We start from the raw sequence: 15,801 nt of genomic DNA on the forward strand, positions 1-15,801 counted from the left end.
AGCTTCCCCCTTAAGGAGAATATTTACATGCACAGCCTATCACCATGGAGACAGTCAACAGTAGGCAATCCAAGATCACATCACTTCTCCCTGGAGGCTGAAAGTAGACTCTCAGGCCATTTTTGTGAAACTGGCAGGGTGTCACATATACGCACCCAGAAGGGTGACTGGGAAGATGAAAAAGACTCCTTAAACTCAGCAACTGCATAACGTCTCCCCACTCCCGAAACCTGAAACTGTGTCAAGTCAAAAGACTTGGAGCAAACAGTTACCATGCAGTTTTTGAGCGCAGTAAGTCCACACCCATTCTCTACCCCAAGCTGGAAGGTTGAGACCAAGTATTCAACCCGAGTGCTCACTGGAAACTGGGTGGAAGAGAGGAGGAAGGTAAGGAACCCCTGGGGGAAAATGGACAGAGGGCTTAGGGATGGCCAGGCAGGCAGAGGTAGGAATGAGGTCATTACTATTTCCAAATTAAGGGCCACAGGTGGTTATGTCTTAAGAATGTGGTAATAGAGTCTGTGCTCTTCACAGAGGAGTTACATTCAAGCAATCATTAAAGTCCCCGTGAAATCTTGAAAATGCTGTAGCAGAGTTGTCAACAGAGTTGTGACTCACAGCATTACTTTCAGCGGAGTGTGCCTAGGCATCTGGCGTTCCTTGTTCCTAATTCCTCTGCACCTTGAGATGAAGAACACCTGCTATATCCCGGGCCTGGCCCTTCCCAGAGTGTGGTACTTACCCCCTGCCCGTCCCAGCCCTGATGTCCCTGGATGAGCTGCTGCCCTCTGACACCTGTTCCACAACCTTGCCCTGACTGAGCATTTCAGTTTTTACTTTCAAAACAGAACACATGGGCTCTTGGTGTCCCCACGTGCTTTAAAGGCCAACACAAAAATACTTTGCCTGAATTGGCCTACTTGAAATTGAGTATCTTTATTTGTGACAATCAAGACTGAGCCACTTAAATTTCTGCAGAGACATGTAGATATCCTTCCATCTTCTCGGGAAATGGGCAAGGAAAATATGGCGATACATAATTGGCAGCTTTGGTGTAAGCGTGGGGAAGGTTGATGGTGACTTCTGAGAACTGGAAAAGGCTGTTTTCAGGGAGAACATAGGCATTCACCACCCCTCCAGCTAAATGTGGCCTGTGGCCATTGCTCGCTCTCATTGCACTTGGCCTTATTTGGGGAGCAGGTGTGTGTAAGGGAAGGTCCAAGGGCAAGGAGGACTGGCTGAGCAATCCCTCTAGGATACTATCAGTTACTCCTATGCCCAGAAGAGATTGCATAAAGAGAGCAGAGTTGGAGTGATATGAGAAACATGGCAGACTAATAAGCTCTAGCTCCTTATTCTCCCACAGAAACACTTAAAAAAAAAAAAAAAAAAAAACTATAGCCTACCTAAAATAACTATGGAAGAGCTCTGAAAAGCTGTCAGAGGTCCGCAGCAACCACACAAATGCCCAGTTTAGAAAAAGTCACATTCAAAATGGTAGGAAATGCCATGGTATTTTTACTTGCTTTTTTCTCATTTTCTCCTTAGAACAGCATGGTGTAGGGTAAGAGAAGCAATGGCTCAGCTCCCAGTTCCCTCCCTTGAACCCAGAAATAGGAAGCAACATTTTATTTTGTTTTATTTTATTTTATTTTACTTTATTTATTTTTATTTTTTTTTAGAGCAATATTTTAATCTGTCTAGACGCTGCTTGAGGAATTTGTGTCTCTGTTTTGCTTAACTGAGAGCTCAAATAGGGAGAAATGTCATAGTTCATGTTTCAGGCTAAGAAAATGTGTTAAAAGTGGGGGTGGTTACAGTTGGTGAAAGCTTCTAGGGCACAACAGACCTGTGGAGGTCTGAGGCCAGAGATTACAGGTGGAGGAATGCAACAGAACATAAAAGGCCTTGAGAAGAAGCAGGAAATACACTCTTTGGGAAAATAAGGCATTTAAATATAGCTGCGTATAAAGATTAAATAAAAAACACACCACACACACACACACACACACACGCACACACACACATACGGGTTCAGGCAAGATGTAAGTTCAGAAAACTCCTGAGAACTTAAGCCTTCACTTACCTTGGAACATGACCTGTTGGTGGAGACCCTCCTTTAAATGGACTGGACAAAAACTTTAAAACAACCACCTCGAATATGCATAAAGAGCTCAAAGAAAACATGAGCAAGAACTAAAGGAAATTGGGAAAATAATATATGAACAAAATGAGAGTATCAATAAAAATAGAAATTATAAAAAATATCAACAGAAATTATGGAATCGACAAATACAATAACTACATTGAAAAAATTCATTAGAGGTGTTTGGCAGTGGACTTGAACAGGCAAAAGAAAGAATCAGAGAACTTGAAGAGAGATCATTTGAAATTCTTGAGTCTGAGGAGGAAAAAAAAAAGGAATAAAGAAATGAGAACAGAGTTACCATCGTGTAGACCAGTATACATATTATGGGAGAAAAAAGAGAGAAGAACAGAAAGAATATTTGAAGAAATAATGGCTGAAAATTTTCTGAATTTAAAGATAAGACATGGGTGTACAAATCTAAGAAGCTCCATAAACTCCAATAGGAAACATCTGGTAAGACCCACACAAAAGACATATACTCAACCTGTTGAGATCAAAATGACTCAAGTACGAAGCAGCCTTTATAAGATTATTAGATTATAAGATTATCAGTAGATTTCTCAGCAGAAATCTTGCAGGCCGAAAGGAGGTAGGGTGATATATTTAAATGATAAAAAAAACCCCAAAACCAACCCAACATACACACACACTTACCAACTGAGAATACTATAGCTAGCAAAACCAATTTTCGAAAATGAAGGAAAAACTAAAGCATCCCTAGATAAACCAAAGCTGACGGAGTTCATTACCACTAGGCCTGCCCTACAAGAAATGGAGCAATGAGGGGATTCCCTGGGTGGCTCAGTGGTTCAGCATCTGCTTTCGGCCCAGGGTGTGATTCTGGAGTCCTGGGATCAAGTCCCGCATCGGGCTCCCTGTATGGAACCTGCTCCTCCCTCTGCCCCGCCTCGCCCCCCTCTCTGTTTATCATGACATACATAAAATCTTTTAAAAAAAAGAAATGGAGCAATGCTAGACAGTCACTCAAAGCTGTATGAAATAAAGACCTCTGGTAAAGATAAACACGTGGACAAATATAAAAACCACTATTATCATAATTTTGGTTTGTAACTCCACTATTTCTATAGGATTTAAAAAACAAATGCATAAAAATAATTATAAATCCGTGTTAAGGGATCCCTGGGTGGCGCAGCGGTTTGGCGCCTGCCTTTGGCCCAGGGCGCGATCCTGGAGACCCGGGATTGAATCCCGCGTCGGGATCCCGGTGCATGGAGCCTGCTTCTCCCTCTGCCTGTGTCTCTGCCTCTCTCTCTCTCACTGTGTGCCTATCATAAATAAATTTTAAAAAATTATAAAAAAAAATCCGTGTTAATGGGTGCAAAATATATCAACTTGGAGTTTATGACACCAGTAACATAAAATGGGAGATGGAAGGGCTGTGTAAAAAAAAAAAAAAAAAAAAAAGAGTGTTAATATATGAGCTAAGTCAAATTAGTGTCAATTTAAAATAGGTTGTTAAAAAAAGATTGTTTTAACTTCAGGATGTTATATGCAATCCTCGTGATAACTACAAAAAAATAGCTCTAGAATATACACGAAAGGAAATGAGGAGGAAATAAAAATTGTCACTGAAAATAATCAACACAAACAAAGTTAGTAATGGAGGAAATGAGGGACAAAAAAAAAATCCTGTAAGAAAACAAATAATAAAATGGCAGAAGAAAGTCCTCCCCTGACAGTAATTACTTTAAATGTAAATAGATTAACCTTTCAATGAAAAGGCATAGAATGGCAAAATGAGGGGGGGGGGAGACCCAAATTTAGGATGCAACTATATTCCATTTTTGAGACTGTCTTTATTTTTTGTATATGTTTTTATTGGAGTTCGATTTGCCAACATACAGCATCACGCCCAGTGCCCATCCCGTCACATGCCCCCCTCAGTGCCAGTCACCCAGTCACCCCCAACCCCCTCCCGCCTCCCCTTCCACTGCCCCTTGGTCGCTTCCCAGAGTCAGGAGTCTCCCGTGGTTTGTCTCCCCCTCTGATGTTTCCCCCTCAGCTCCCCTCCCTCCCCTACGATCCCTTCTACTAGGTCTTATATTCCCCGTGTGAGTGAGACCCTATGCTCATTGTCCTTCTCCGACTGACTGACTTCACGCAGCATCACACCCTCCAGCTGCAGCCACGTCGTCGTTGTTTCTGGCGGCTGAGTGATACCCCCTGTACACAGGCCACGGCTTCTCTATCCATCATCTGTTGATGGACACCGAGGCTCCTTCCACAGTTTGGCTATCGTGGACGTTGCTGCTATAAACATCGGGGTGCAGGTGTCCCGGTGTATCACTGCATCTGTATCTTTGGGGTAAATCCCCAGCAGTGCAATTGCTGGGTCGTAGGGCAGATCTATTTTTAGCTCTTTGAAGAACCTCCACACAGTTTTCCAGAGTGGCTGCACCAGTTCACATTCCCACCAACAGTGCAAGAGGGTCCCCCCTTCCCCACATCCTCACCAACATTTGTTGTTTCCTGCCTTGTTGATTTCCCCCATTCTCACTGGTGTGAGGTGGGATCTCATTATGGGTTTGATTTGTATTTCCCTGATGGCCAGTGATGCGGAGGATTTTCTCATGTGCCTGTTGGCCACGTCTTTGTCTTCCTCTGTGAAATATCTGTTCATGTCTTTTGCCCATTTCATGATTGGATTGTTTGTTTCTTTGCTGTTGAGTCTAATAAGTTCTTTATAGATCTTGGATACTAGCCCTTTATCTGATAGGTCATTTGCAAATCTCTTCTCCCATTCTGTAGGTTGTCTTTGAGTTTTGTTGACTGTTTCTTTTGCTGCGCAGAAGCTTTTTTATCTTAAGTCCCAATAGTTCATTTTTTGCTTTTGTTTCTCTTGCCTTCGTGGATGTATCTTGCAAGAAGTTGCTGTGACCAAGTTCAGAAAGGGTGTTGCCTGTGTTCTCCTCTAGGATTTTGATAGATTCTTGTCTTACATTTAGATCATTCATCCATTTTGAGTTTATCTATGTGTACGGTGTAAGAGAATGGTCTAGTTTCATTCTTCTGCACGTGGCTGTCCCAATTTTCCCAGCACCATTTATTGAAGAGACTGTCCTTTTTCCAGTGGAAGGTCTTTCCTGCTTTGTTGAATATTAGTTGACCATAGAGTTGAGGGTCCATTTCCAGGTTCTCTATTCTGTTCCATTGATCTATGTGTCTGTTTTTATGCCAGAACCACACTCTCTTGATGATCACAGCTTTGTAGTACAACTTGAAATCCAGCATTGTGATGCCCTCGGCTCTGGTTTTCTTTTTCAATATTCCTCTGGCTTTTGGGGGTCTTTTCTGATTCCACACAAATCTTAAGATTATTTGTTCCAACTCTCTGGATAAAGTCCATGGTATTTTGATAAGGATTTCATTGAATGTGTAGATATGAGACTGTCTTTAAATCTAAGGGCGTGCATAGGTTGAAAGGGAAAAGACTGAAAAAGATACCCATCCAAATAGGAACCAAAAGAGAGTACATTGGCTCTACTGATTCATAGAAAAAAAAAGGCTTTAAGTAAAAAATTGTTGTAAGAGCCAAAAAATGACAGTATGTATTGAAGAAAGGGTCATGAAGGAATGGAAAATCTGAATAGATGTATAGCTAGTAAGGAACGAAAACATCTCCAAAATAAAAGTTCATGACTAGATGGCTTCACTTCTTTCCTCTGAGATCAGGAATGAGAATGTCTGCTTTGCCAGTTCAGTTCTATTCAACACAGCATTATAAGTTCTAGCCAGGGCAAGCAGGCAAGAAAAAGAAATAAAATGCACAGAAATTGGAAAGGAAGAAGTAAAATTATCTCTGTTTGCAGATTATTTGTACCAAACCTTAGAAACAACACATACGCAAACAAAACAAACAAAAAAACCCAGAAAAAACTATCAAAGCTAATAAATGATTTTAGCAAAGTAGCAAGATAAAAATCAACATGCAAAAATCAGTTGTATTTCTATACACTGACAATGACTATCTAAAAGGGGGACTAAAAAAAACACCACAATTCTACTTACAATAACACTACAAAGAATAAAATACTTAGGAACAAACTTAACCACAGAGGCAAAACTACAAAATATTGTTGAAAGAAATAAAGCATACCAATAAGTGGAAAGATGTCCTATGTTCATGGATTGGAAGACATAATATTGTTAAGACATCAATACTACCTAAAAATGGCCTGCAAAATCAACACAGTCCTTATGATTTCGGGTTTTTTTTTCTTTTTTCTTTTTTTTTTTTGCAGAAATTAAAAAATCCACCCTAGAATTCATTGGAGTCTCAAGAAACTGAATAGTCAAAACAATCTTGAAAAGAAGTACAAAGTTGGAGGGCCCATGTTCTCTGATTTCAAAAATTACTACAAAGCTACAGTAACCAAATATTGGCATACTGGCATAAAGGCAGACATATAAACTAATGGTATAGGATAAAGAGATCAGAAATAAGCCCTCACATATCTGGCCAAATGATTTCAGCAGAGATGGCAAAATCGTTCAACGGCAAAAGGACAGTCTTTTCAACTAACGGTGCTGAGAAAACTGCATAACCAAATGTGAAAGAGTGAAATTGGACCCTTACCTTATACTACATAGAAAAATTAATTCAAAATGGATCAAAAACCTAGCTAAAACTGTAAAACTCTTAGAAGAAAACATAGGAGAAAAGCTTCGTGACATTGAATTTGGCAATGATTGTTTTGGAGAGGACACCAAAATCATAGATAACAAAAGGAAAACATAGATCAATTGGATTTTACTCAAAATTGAAGACTTTTATGCATCAAAGAACAGTATCAACAGAATGAAACGGTAAGTCATGGAATGGGAGAAAATGCTTGTAAATCTTGTATATTACAAAGGATTAATATCCAAGATATATAAAGAACTACAATTCAACGACAAAAAAACCCAAACGATTAAAAATGGGGGAAAAATTTTTGAACAGATATTCCTCTAAGTTATGCAAATGGACAATAAGCACATGAAAAGATGCCCAGCATCACCATTCATTAGGGAAAAGCAAATCAAAACCGTAAGATACCACTTTGCACACATTAGGATGGCTATGGTTAAAAAAAAAAAAAGAAAAAGAGAAAAAGAAAGTAGCAGGTGTTGGGAAGGACGTGGAGAAACTGGAACCCTTGTGCATGATCAGCGGGAATGTAAAACAGTGCACCTGCTCTGGTGGACAGTATGGCAATTGCTTGAAAAACAGTAAGCGTAGAATGGCCATACGATCCAGCAATTCCATTTCTGGGTTTATACCCAAAAGAACCGAAAGTGGGATTTGGAAGAGAGAGATTCGCACATCCATGCTCACAGTATTCACAGTGTGGGATGGATAAGCAAAACGTAGCGCATGCATACAATGAAGCAGTCATTATTCAGCCTTTAAAAGGAAGAAAATTCTTACACAGGCTACAATGGGGGTAAACCTCGAAGACGCTATGCTAAGTGAAATAAGCCAGGCATCAAAAGACAGACGCTGTATATGATTCCACTCGCATGGGGTCCCTAGAGCGGTCCAATTCGTAGAGACAGAAAGCAGAATGGTGGGTGCCAGGGGCTGCGGGAGGGAGCTGTCTAAGGGGTTCAGAGTTTGAGAAGATGAAGAAGTTCTGGAGACAGATGATGATGATGGTTGCACAACCACGTAGTGTACTTCATGCTACAGAACTCTGTATGTAAAAATGATTAAAATGGTAAATTTTGTTATGTATATTTGACCACAGTAAAATTTTAAAAAGTGAACCAGGAAACAAAAGATGGGGGGTGGGGGAGAGTGGAAAACAGGGAAGCAAGAGAGAGGAAGGAGGCAAGCAGGAGGGGCAAACGGAGAGAGAAGTCGAAGGGAACAGGTGCAGACATGAGGAATGGTCAGGTGCCCGAGGAACAGCTTTCCTGAGGGATGGGGTGCCCAGTGCCTGAGCGAGGGTCCTTTGCAAACTCTGGAGGGGAGGGAGCAAAATGAAGCCTGCATTGTGCAGGATGCCCTGGGCTCCGCTTCCTGTAGCCCGGAGGGGAGGGGATGCGCCAGACGTGTGAGAAGGTGCGTCGCATGAGTCATCCTAAATATTTCATCTTTTCCAGTTCACCAAAGCCACTGAGAAAACACCTCAGAGCATTTACAGAAAAGAGTATGTGCCCTTCGCAGGCCACAGGCCGGACCAGATCTCCAGGTGGTATGGCAAGAGGAGAGTTGAGGTAAGAGGAGTGGGGGCCCCACACTCGGGCCTGGGCTCCCCCAGCGCTCAGGAGACACCACCTGCCAGCTCTGTCCCACCCTAGGGGCAGGGGAGTAGTCCCCAGCACTCCCCAACCCGGGGGCTGCAGATGGCCTCACCTTTATTTAGGATCCGCCAAATCTCAGGCTGGTAGCCTTCCCCCTGCCCTGTCCCAGCACTTCCCGGGTCCCCTCCTTGTTCCTCCACACTCTCCCAACAGGGTGTAGGTAAAGGGTGTAGGGACCAAAGCAACAAACAATGGAGGGGAACACGGTGGGGGATCCCATAAGGCCCTCCGGGAGGTGAGGTGATGCTTGGATGGGAGTATTTTGTATCATCTGTGCCCCAGCTTCCTGGCCTTTTTTTTTTTTTTTAAGATTTTTAACATTTATCTATTCATGAGAGACAGAGAGAGAGAGGCAGAGACACAGGCAGAGGGAGAAGCAGGCTCCCTGCAGGGATCCCAGGACTCCAGGGTCACACCTTGGGCTGCAGGCGGCGCTAAACCACTGAGCCACCCGGGGTTGCCCTGGCCTTTTGTATAAAAAGTCAAGGACCATTCCCCCTGAGGAGGGCACGTGATGGGATGAGCACTGGGTGTTATACTATATGTTGGCAAATCGAACCCCAATAAAAAATAATACAAACATAATAATAATAAATAAAAACGGAGTGCCAGGCTGTGAGCCGCTGTGTTGCAGCCCCCCCCCCCCAGCAGGAAGCAGCCACTGCGACCTCAGGACACACCTGCCCCACCCCGCCCCCACCCCCATACCTGCCTAAACTCAGGGTGGACATTGTTGGAAGGGGAGCAGTTTGGAGCTGGAAGGGACCCAGGAGATTGTTCCGCTCCCAGCACCCTCATTTTCAAGTAAAAAGTGCCCCGGGTGAGGCAGATGTCTTGTCCCAGACTGTGTAGCTGGTGGGTAAGGGGCTAAGCAGGTGGCTGATGGGCAAATCACTCAGGAAGTGTCCTCGAATCCCCCCTCCTGGTCTGCTGGGGTCGCCTCTCTGCCGCCTGCGTTTGGGAGCCGTCTCCGTATAAACAGCGCCCAAGTTTCAGCCCCGAGCTGGCATCTCCGGATGGCACCGACATCCCCGGGTCGCGCTGACGCTCTGCGGCTGCCGATCTTTACCATTAGTGTGCGCTGAAGGCACAAACGCGCGTTAACGTGAGGAAGTCAGGATAAGAACCCAGGATCTGGGGCTCCCGGTGCCCAAGCATCGGTATATATGAGGCTCTCGGCCTAGTTCTCAATACACATTAGTGCCCTCTGGACTCATTACAGACCCCTGATGAGGAGATAACCACACACACGTATATAGAATCCGGTTAAGGGGCGCCTGGTGGCTGAGGCGGTTAAGCATCTGAACCCTGGTTTCGGCTCAGGTCGTGATTGCGGGGTGGCTGAGACCGAGCCCCGAGTTGGGCTCTGCGCTCGGCGGGGAGTCTGCTTAACATTCTCCCTCTCTCTCTCCCCCTGCTCTCTCTCTCTAAAATAGTGAATAAATAAATCCTTACATAATCTGATTAAAATTAAGGACTCCCCCCCCCCAGCACATACACAAAATAGAGCCACGCAATCAGATATTCACTTCGAAGGACTCCGTTCAAATCTGTGTGCCGGGAGACCCTGGATGTCGCTCGGCTTCACTCAGCCCTTCCTCCTGCGACACCCGGTCCCCATCCCCGCTTTGCACTTCCTTCCTGGCCAAACGCTGATGCGCCCCTTAAATCGAGATAGACTAGACGGGGTTAGCATCCCCCAGAGGACCCCTTCCCTGTGCTCCCCGCCCCAGGCAGGTATATTCATCGCATTTTTTTATGTTCTGTATTTTAGATGGTTTGATGTCTTAGGGGCCGTGCTAATCCTGGCCAGACTGCCCTCCCGGGGCTAGCGAGTTCCTACAGACAGTAAACAGCCTGCCCGGAGGCACACCTTTGGGATACAGGCCAACCAATCCAGAGCCCACACCCACCTCTTTTGTGTAAGGCTCACATGACAAGCCAACATCCCTTTGCCCTAAATCACTGCAGGGCCGGGCACCTACAACCAGAGTCACCCCTTTAACCCAGAGCCTGCTGAAATCATTCAAACGCCGCAATCCTAACCGTCTCAACCTCCCTACCCTGCCTCACCTGTTCCTTTCCTTGGAAACCACATGGACGCCCCGGGCCATGCGCTCTCTCTCTCTCTCTCTCTCTCTCTCTCTCTCGTCTCTCTGTCTCTCCTGCTCCTTCCGTGAGCCTGGCGCTGCCCTCTGTGGCCCTGTGGGGTGCAGCGGGCCCCCTCCTCTGGGGAACGGAAACTAATAAACTTTCAAGATCGCTTCTTTCAAAGGCAGTTGTCTCTCTACCCGTCACCTAACCATGTCTCATCAGAACAGAAATCCTAGCCCCATAACCGAGACAGCAGGGCCAAGCCCTGGATCAGGAAGAGCAGCATGAAAATCCCTCTCTCTCTTCCCTGCCGTGACACCTCGTCAGCACGTCCCTTGGTTCCTGGGAACCCCTCCAACTTGCCTTCCCGGGCATTGGAAACCCACTCCGGGCACCTGGTGATGTGGATCTTGGGAACCCCTGCCTAATGTCTGTGCCTGTCCCCCTCGTCTCCCTTTGGCATTGTGATCTGACTTATTTATGGAACCACCACTTGAAATATTATGTGCAGGCGGCACTTCCAGACCACGGCAGACACAGACCTCCCTGTTTGCTCCAGACAGGAGCACAGGCATGGAAATCCACATTATCCTCCCCTGTAAATCAGCCCAGGCCTCCAAGATTCCCTTCCAGGGCCAAGAGGATTTTCTTAGGAAAAGCACTGAAGCAGGCAAACGTCCCAGAGTAAGGAGGACGCGGCTTTCTTCTCCTTGTAAATAACTCCCACCAGAGAAGTTTCCAGCGGAGGGAGCCATAAATCCTTTGCAGGAGAAGGCGATTTATGGGCCGTTCTCTGACTCTTCCCACAGCAACTGACTGCAGTACAAGGTGCACATGCCAGGCTCTGTATTCAACGTCTTGCACCCGCCATGGAAATGGGCACTCGGATGGAGGAGGCTAGAGACAAGTCAGAGGGTGTAGTTGCAGCCCCAAGGGCCGCGGTGGGGTGACCCCGACCCTCCCGTTCAGCTGCGTGTCCTCCTTTCTTTCTGGCGGGCCCCCGGCAGCCTGTTCCAGGGATGAACCCACTTGGCCTGGGTTGGGGGTCCCCAGACGGAGAGCTGAGCGCGGCTAAGCTGGGATGTGTGTGTGGCAGGTGAGCTGGGTGGCGGTGGGCTGGGCAGCTGCGTGTCCCGTGCGGTGGCCCCAAGGGTCCAGGCGGCGACACCCCCAGCGGCCACCGCCATGGGGATGCCTGGCCCCGGGTAACAGCCCCTGCGCCTGTCCCTCCAGGGCCTCCCGCACAGACACCTGCTGGCAGGTCACCAGGAGCCCTGCCGCCGCCATCTGATCAGCACGTACGACGACCATTACAACCGGCGTAGTCACAACCCGGCGCTGCCCGCACGGCGCACCTGGAACGGGCACCAGTTGCTGTGGCTCCCGGAGAGATCGGACTTCCCCCTTCTCGGTACTCGCCGTGTGCGGGGACACGAGGGGCCACGGCGTCCAGGCCGAGCACAGGGGCCCGACCCGAGGGGCCCGGGGGTGAAGGCCTCGCTGGGCACCACGGTAGCACGGTTTACCCGGAGCACAGGTGGCGGGAGCGGCATCCCTGCCCTCAGATCAGTCATCTTGGCATAGTGACTATTACCTCCAGGTGCCCTGCCCTGATGTGGCACCTGGGGACGGAGAGTGATGAGCAGGGAGGAATTCCTGCCTTTGGGGAGTTGTCATTCCAGTGGGTTGAGGTGGAGGGAGCAGGAGTGTGGATTTGGTCCTTCCAGCAGCAAGGGGTTTTGATAAGAGGGCGCCTCCATCCGCTTGACACGCCGGCGCCCTCATTCTTTGCATCAGCTGCCGGGGCTCCGCCCTCGATGCAGAGGGACCGGGCTCCACGGTGAGCTGCCTGTCGCTGCGCACTGCTCCTGCAGGGCTTTCTCTTGGGGCTCGGTCTCCCGAGCCTGGACTGGGGTAGCGCGGCTCCCCAGGAGCCCACAGGGCCATCCCGACCAGTCGGGGGTCACCTCTCCGAGGACCAGCGGGGAGTGAGCCCCGCCTGAGCCGCCTCCCCCGCGAGCCCTCCTCCCCCTGGAGCCCGCACCGCACGGTCCCCTGGCCAGCCCGCGCCCTGTCCACCCACACCCTGCTTTCTCTTGCAGCTCCCCCTACAAACTATGGACTCTACGAACAGCTGAAGCGGAGGTGGCTGGCACCCAAGGCTGCCCCGTGGGAGAGCATTTACACCTCATCCTACCCCAGCCCGCCCGTGTGTGCTATGTCCCGGCGGGAGCATGCCATCCCCGTGCCCCCCCCTCGCCTGCACCCTGTCCCGCGCCTCTGACAACTGCCACGCCACGGGCAGTGCGGCCAGAACCCACCGGAGCCCCCGGGGCATTGAATCCGGCCCAGGCGCGCTCCCACCCGCCTCCAAACCCTCGGGTTCCTTTCTTTTCCATCCCACAATTAAAGCTCTTGGGCGGATTGGAGTGTCGTGTGTATGAGGAATTCTGCAGAATGTCAGAGGGCCTCTCCCTCGGTTCTCATGAGGGGAAACTGAGGCCCAGCGAGGTAACATGGCTCGGGCGGGTTCTCACAGCGTGGTGCGTACCCTCCAGGAGCGCCAGGTCCATACAGGGGGGGAGCCGACTAGGAGACCCACTGAGGAACTCCACGGGAGAGCAGATGTCCCTGCAGGAGAGGCCGTCGGGGTCCCCCCCCCCGACCCCGGGCGTGCACTGAACCCAGGGCTCAGAGGGAGGGAAGACACACAGCATGTCCCTTCCACCTCTGAGCTCTCAAACCTTTTCCGAGTTTGAGGAGGGGGAGTCAGTGAGTGCTGCAGAGTGAGGATGGCACCCCCCGTGCGACAGGAGAACCGGGGACCTGCCCTGGCGCAGGGACATGGTGCTGTCCTCGCCCAGGATGGGGTCCCCTGGTGGAGTCCAGCCTCTGACTGGAATGGCCAGCCTGCATCTGCCTTGCCTGCCGGGGCTGTCTCCAAACCGCCTTCCCTGCCTTCTGCCTCCACCCTGATTATCCGCGTTAACCGTAAGCGCCACGCGTGGCGTATTGCTGACGCTGAGTGATCCTCGGCTGGACGAACGAATGAACCGTTGTCTCTTGGGGGGCTGCACCCCACTCAACCACGACCCGGTCCTGTTCCACACTCTGAGCCTCCATCTAGCTGCTCCCCCAAATCCCTGCCCCAAGGTGGACCTCCGTCCCAGACCCCAACCCACCTCGATGCCCAAAGACCTCTTAATCTTCCCAGAACTCAGCTACTCCCACTTCTGAATCAGAGAGAAGTGGGCCCCCCTAGAATCCTGCCAGCGTCAGAGAGGAAGTCACCTCTCCGCCTGTCCATCCTTTAGAAGCTGGCCGTCCGTCCGTGGAAGGGCATCAGTACAGTTCTCGGCCTCCGCCAGCCCATCTCACATCTGCCACAACCAGCGGTTGTTTATTCTGCTCGGGAGAAAAAGACATGAATGGAAGTATCTTCCGGGAATCCTTGCCTTACGTTTTTGGCACCTGCTACCACATTCTAGCAAATGATCGAGAAAAAAAAAATAATAAAGGCCAGAAAAAAAAAAAAAACCAAGTTAATATTTATTCTGGGTTGAACAAGCAGTAAAGGCCAGAATCTGGGCCTAAATGAGATTATCTCACTGACTGGTCGCTACCACCATCCGCGGTAGGTGCCCCGAGGGCGGGATTATAAGCATCATTTCTGTTTACAGAAGTGGGAACCGGGGACGGAGACAATAGGGCTTGCCGGGCTGGCCTGGGTTTGCACAGGGAATGAATCCAAGAGCTGGGATTTGAACCCGGGTGGGCTGGTGGCAGAGCAAGCTCAGCCCTGTGTTTCTTCAAGGAAACAGCAGCAGAAACCCTGGGACCAGCTGGACGTGGCCATCTGCCGTGCGCCTGGCTCGGGGGCGTGTGTGCGCGCGCGAGGTTGGCTGTGATTCTGGGCCACACATAACGTGACTCAAAGTAGAGGAAGACTCTGGGCCGTCCCTTTCAAGGACACCTGCTGGCTCCAGGCCTCCTCCAGGTTGACCTCAGCACACTCCAGAGCCATCGCCCACTTCTCCGGGAGTCTGCTCAATGACCCCGTCTTCCCGACCGGACTCAAAGTTTCCTGAAGTCCGAGCCTGGCACATGCAAGTCATGTTTGTTGAGCGAGCGGTGGCAGGAAGAGGAGGGGGAGTGAGGGGGCTGGTGCCAGAAGAAGAGCCCCGAGTGATAGCTGGGGGCTGGCACCCGGCTGGCCTTCCTCACACCTCCGGCAGCCGCCCGTCCATCCCACAAACATCCCTTGAGCCGTGGTAACACCAGGCACTGACATCACAAGGCTTCCAGCAGGAGGAGGAGAGGGCTCTTAAAAAAATACAGGACAGGACAGAGTGAGGTTGGGGACAGATTTGCAGAGCTGAGGACCCTGGGGGCCAGTGGGTCATGAGAGAGAACACTGGGGGTGCCCTGAAGTGAAGGGGCGCAATAACGAGGGGATGGAGACACGACCTGTCAGGGGAGTCTTCCCCAGCGAAGGGAGCGCCGGGGTGTAGGGGGGACTAGCCAGGTGCATGGGCAGGTGCGAAGGGGTGAAGTCGTGAGGCTCCGTGTTGGGAAGGAGCTCGCAGGTTTGTTAAAAGCCCGAAAGCCGGCGTATGGGTTTCCTACTGCCGCTGTAACAAACAGCACAGACGGAGCGGCTTGAAGCAACACAAGTTTATTCTCCTACAGGCCTGAGGTGCCAAGTCCACGAAGGGCTCTTCGGAGGCTCTAGGGGTGAGTGGGTTCCTTGCCTTCTCCTGCTTCGAGGGGATACAGGGGATCCCCCCCCCCGCTCTGTTTCTGGAGCAGCACGCAGTGCAGCGCCTTCTCTCCCTGCCTCCCCCTCAGGAGGCCCCTTGTCACTATGTGGCCTTGGGTAATCCAGGGTAATCCCTGCGTCGCAAATCCTTAGTCACCTCTGTAACGTCTTTTTGGAATATAAGGCAACCTCTCCAGAGGTTCAGGGCCTGAGGATGTGGACACCGGTCAGGGGGAGGGGTGCATCATTCATCTGGAGCCTGGACGCCAGGCAGGAGTCCTCGGCACTCGGCGTGTGTTCCATCACCGAACCCTGAGACACATCGAGTCCTTTCCTGGTGATTGGGAAGGTGGGGGTGGGGGTGGGTCTGCACGAGCCCAAGACCCTCCTTGGCCTTTCACACACAGATTAAAAGTGGCCGTGGGGGCACTTGGGTGGCTCAGTCGGTTAAGCGTCTGAGTCTTGATTTCGGTTCAGGTCCTGACCTTGG

At 49.6% G+C, this 15,801-nt stretch overlaps 1 protein-coding gene across 1 annotated transcript; it reads left to right on the forward strand.

Moving 5' to 3' along the window:
- Positions 1 to 273: 273 nt before the first annotated feature.
- Positions 274 to 12,836, forward strand: CFAP107 (cilia and flagella associated protein 107). The gene is made up of 4 exons (XM_055331713.1): positions 274 to 387; positions 8,258 to 8,371; positions 11,786 to 11,963; positions 12,655 to 12,836. The coding sequence occupies exons 1-4, from the start codon at positions 274 to 276 to the stop codon at positions 12,834 to 12,836; spliced, it is 588 nt and encodes a 195-aa protein (XP_055187688.1).
- Positions 12,837 to 15,801: the final 2,965 nt, after the last annotated feature.

Source organism: Nyctereutes procyonoides, unplaced genomic scaffold (assembly GCF_905146905.1).
Source record: "Nyctereutes procyonoides isolate TBG_1078 unplaced genomic scaffold, NYPRO_anot_genome, whole genome shotgun sequence".
Lineage (NCBI taxonomy): Eukaryota > Metazoa > Chordata > Mammalia > Carnivora > Canidae > Nyctereutes > Nyctereutes procyonoides.

What these genes read in the sequence shown, in the direction of transcription:
- CFAP107 (XM_055331713.1), top strand. Translation starts at nt 274, where the DNA reads ATGCAGTTTTTGAGCGCAGTAAGTCCACACCCATTCTCTACCCCAAGC. An exon ending in ATGGCAAGAGGAGAGTTGAG is followed by an intron (nt 8,372 to 11,785) that starts GTAAGAGGAGTG and finishes CTGTCCCTCCAG; the next exon opens with GGCCTCCCGCACAGACACCT. An exon ending in ATCGGACTTCCCCCTTCTCG is followed by an intron (nt 11,964 to 12,654) that starts GTACTCGCCGTG and finishes TTTCTCTTGCAG; the next exon opens with CTCCCCCTACAAACTATGGA.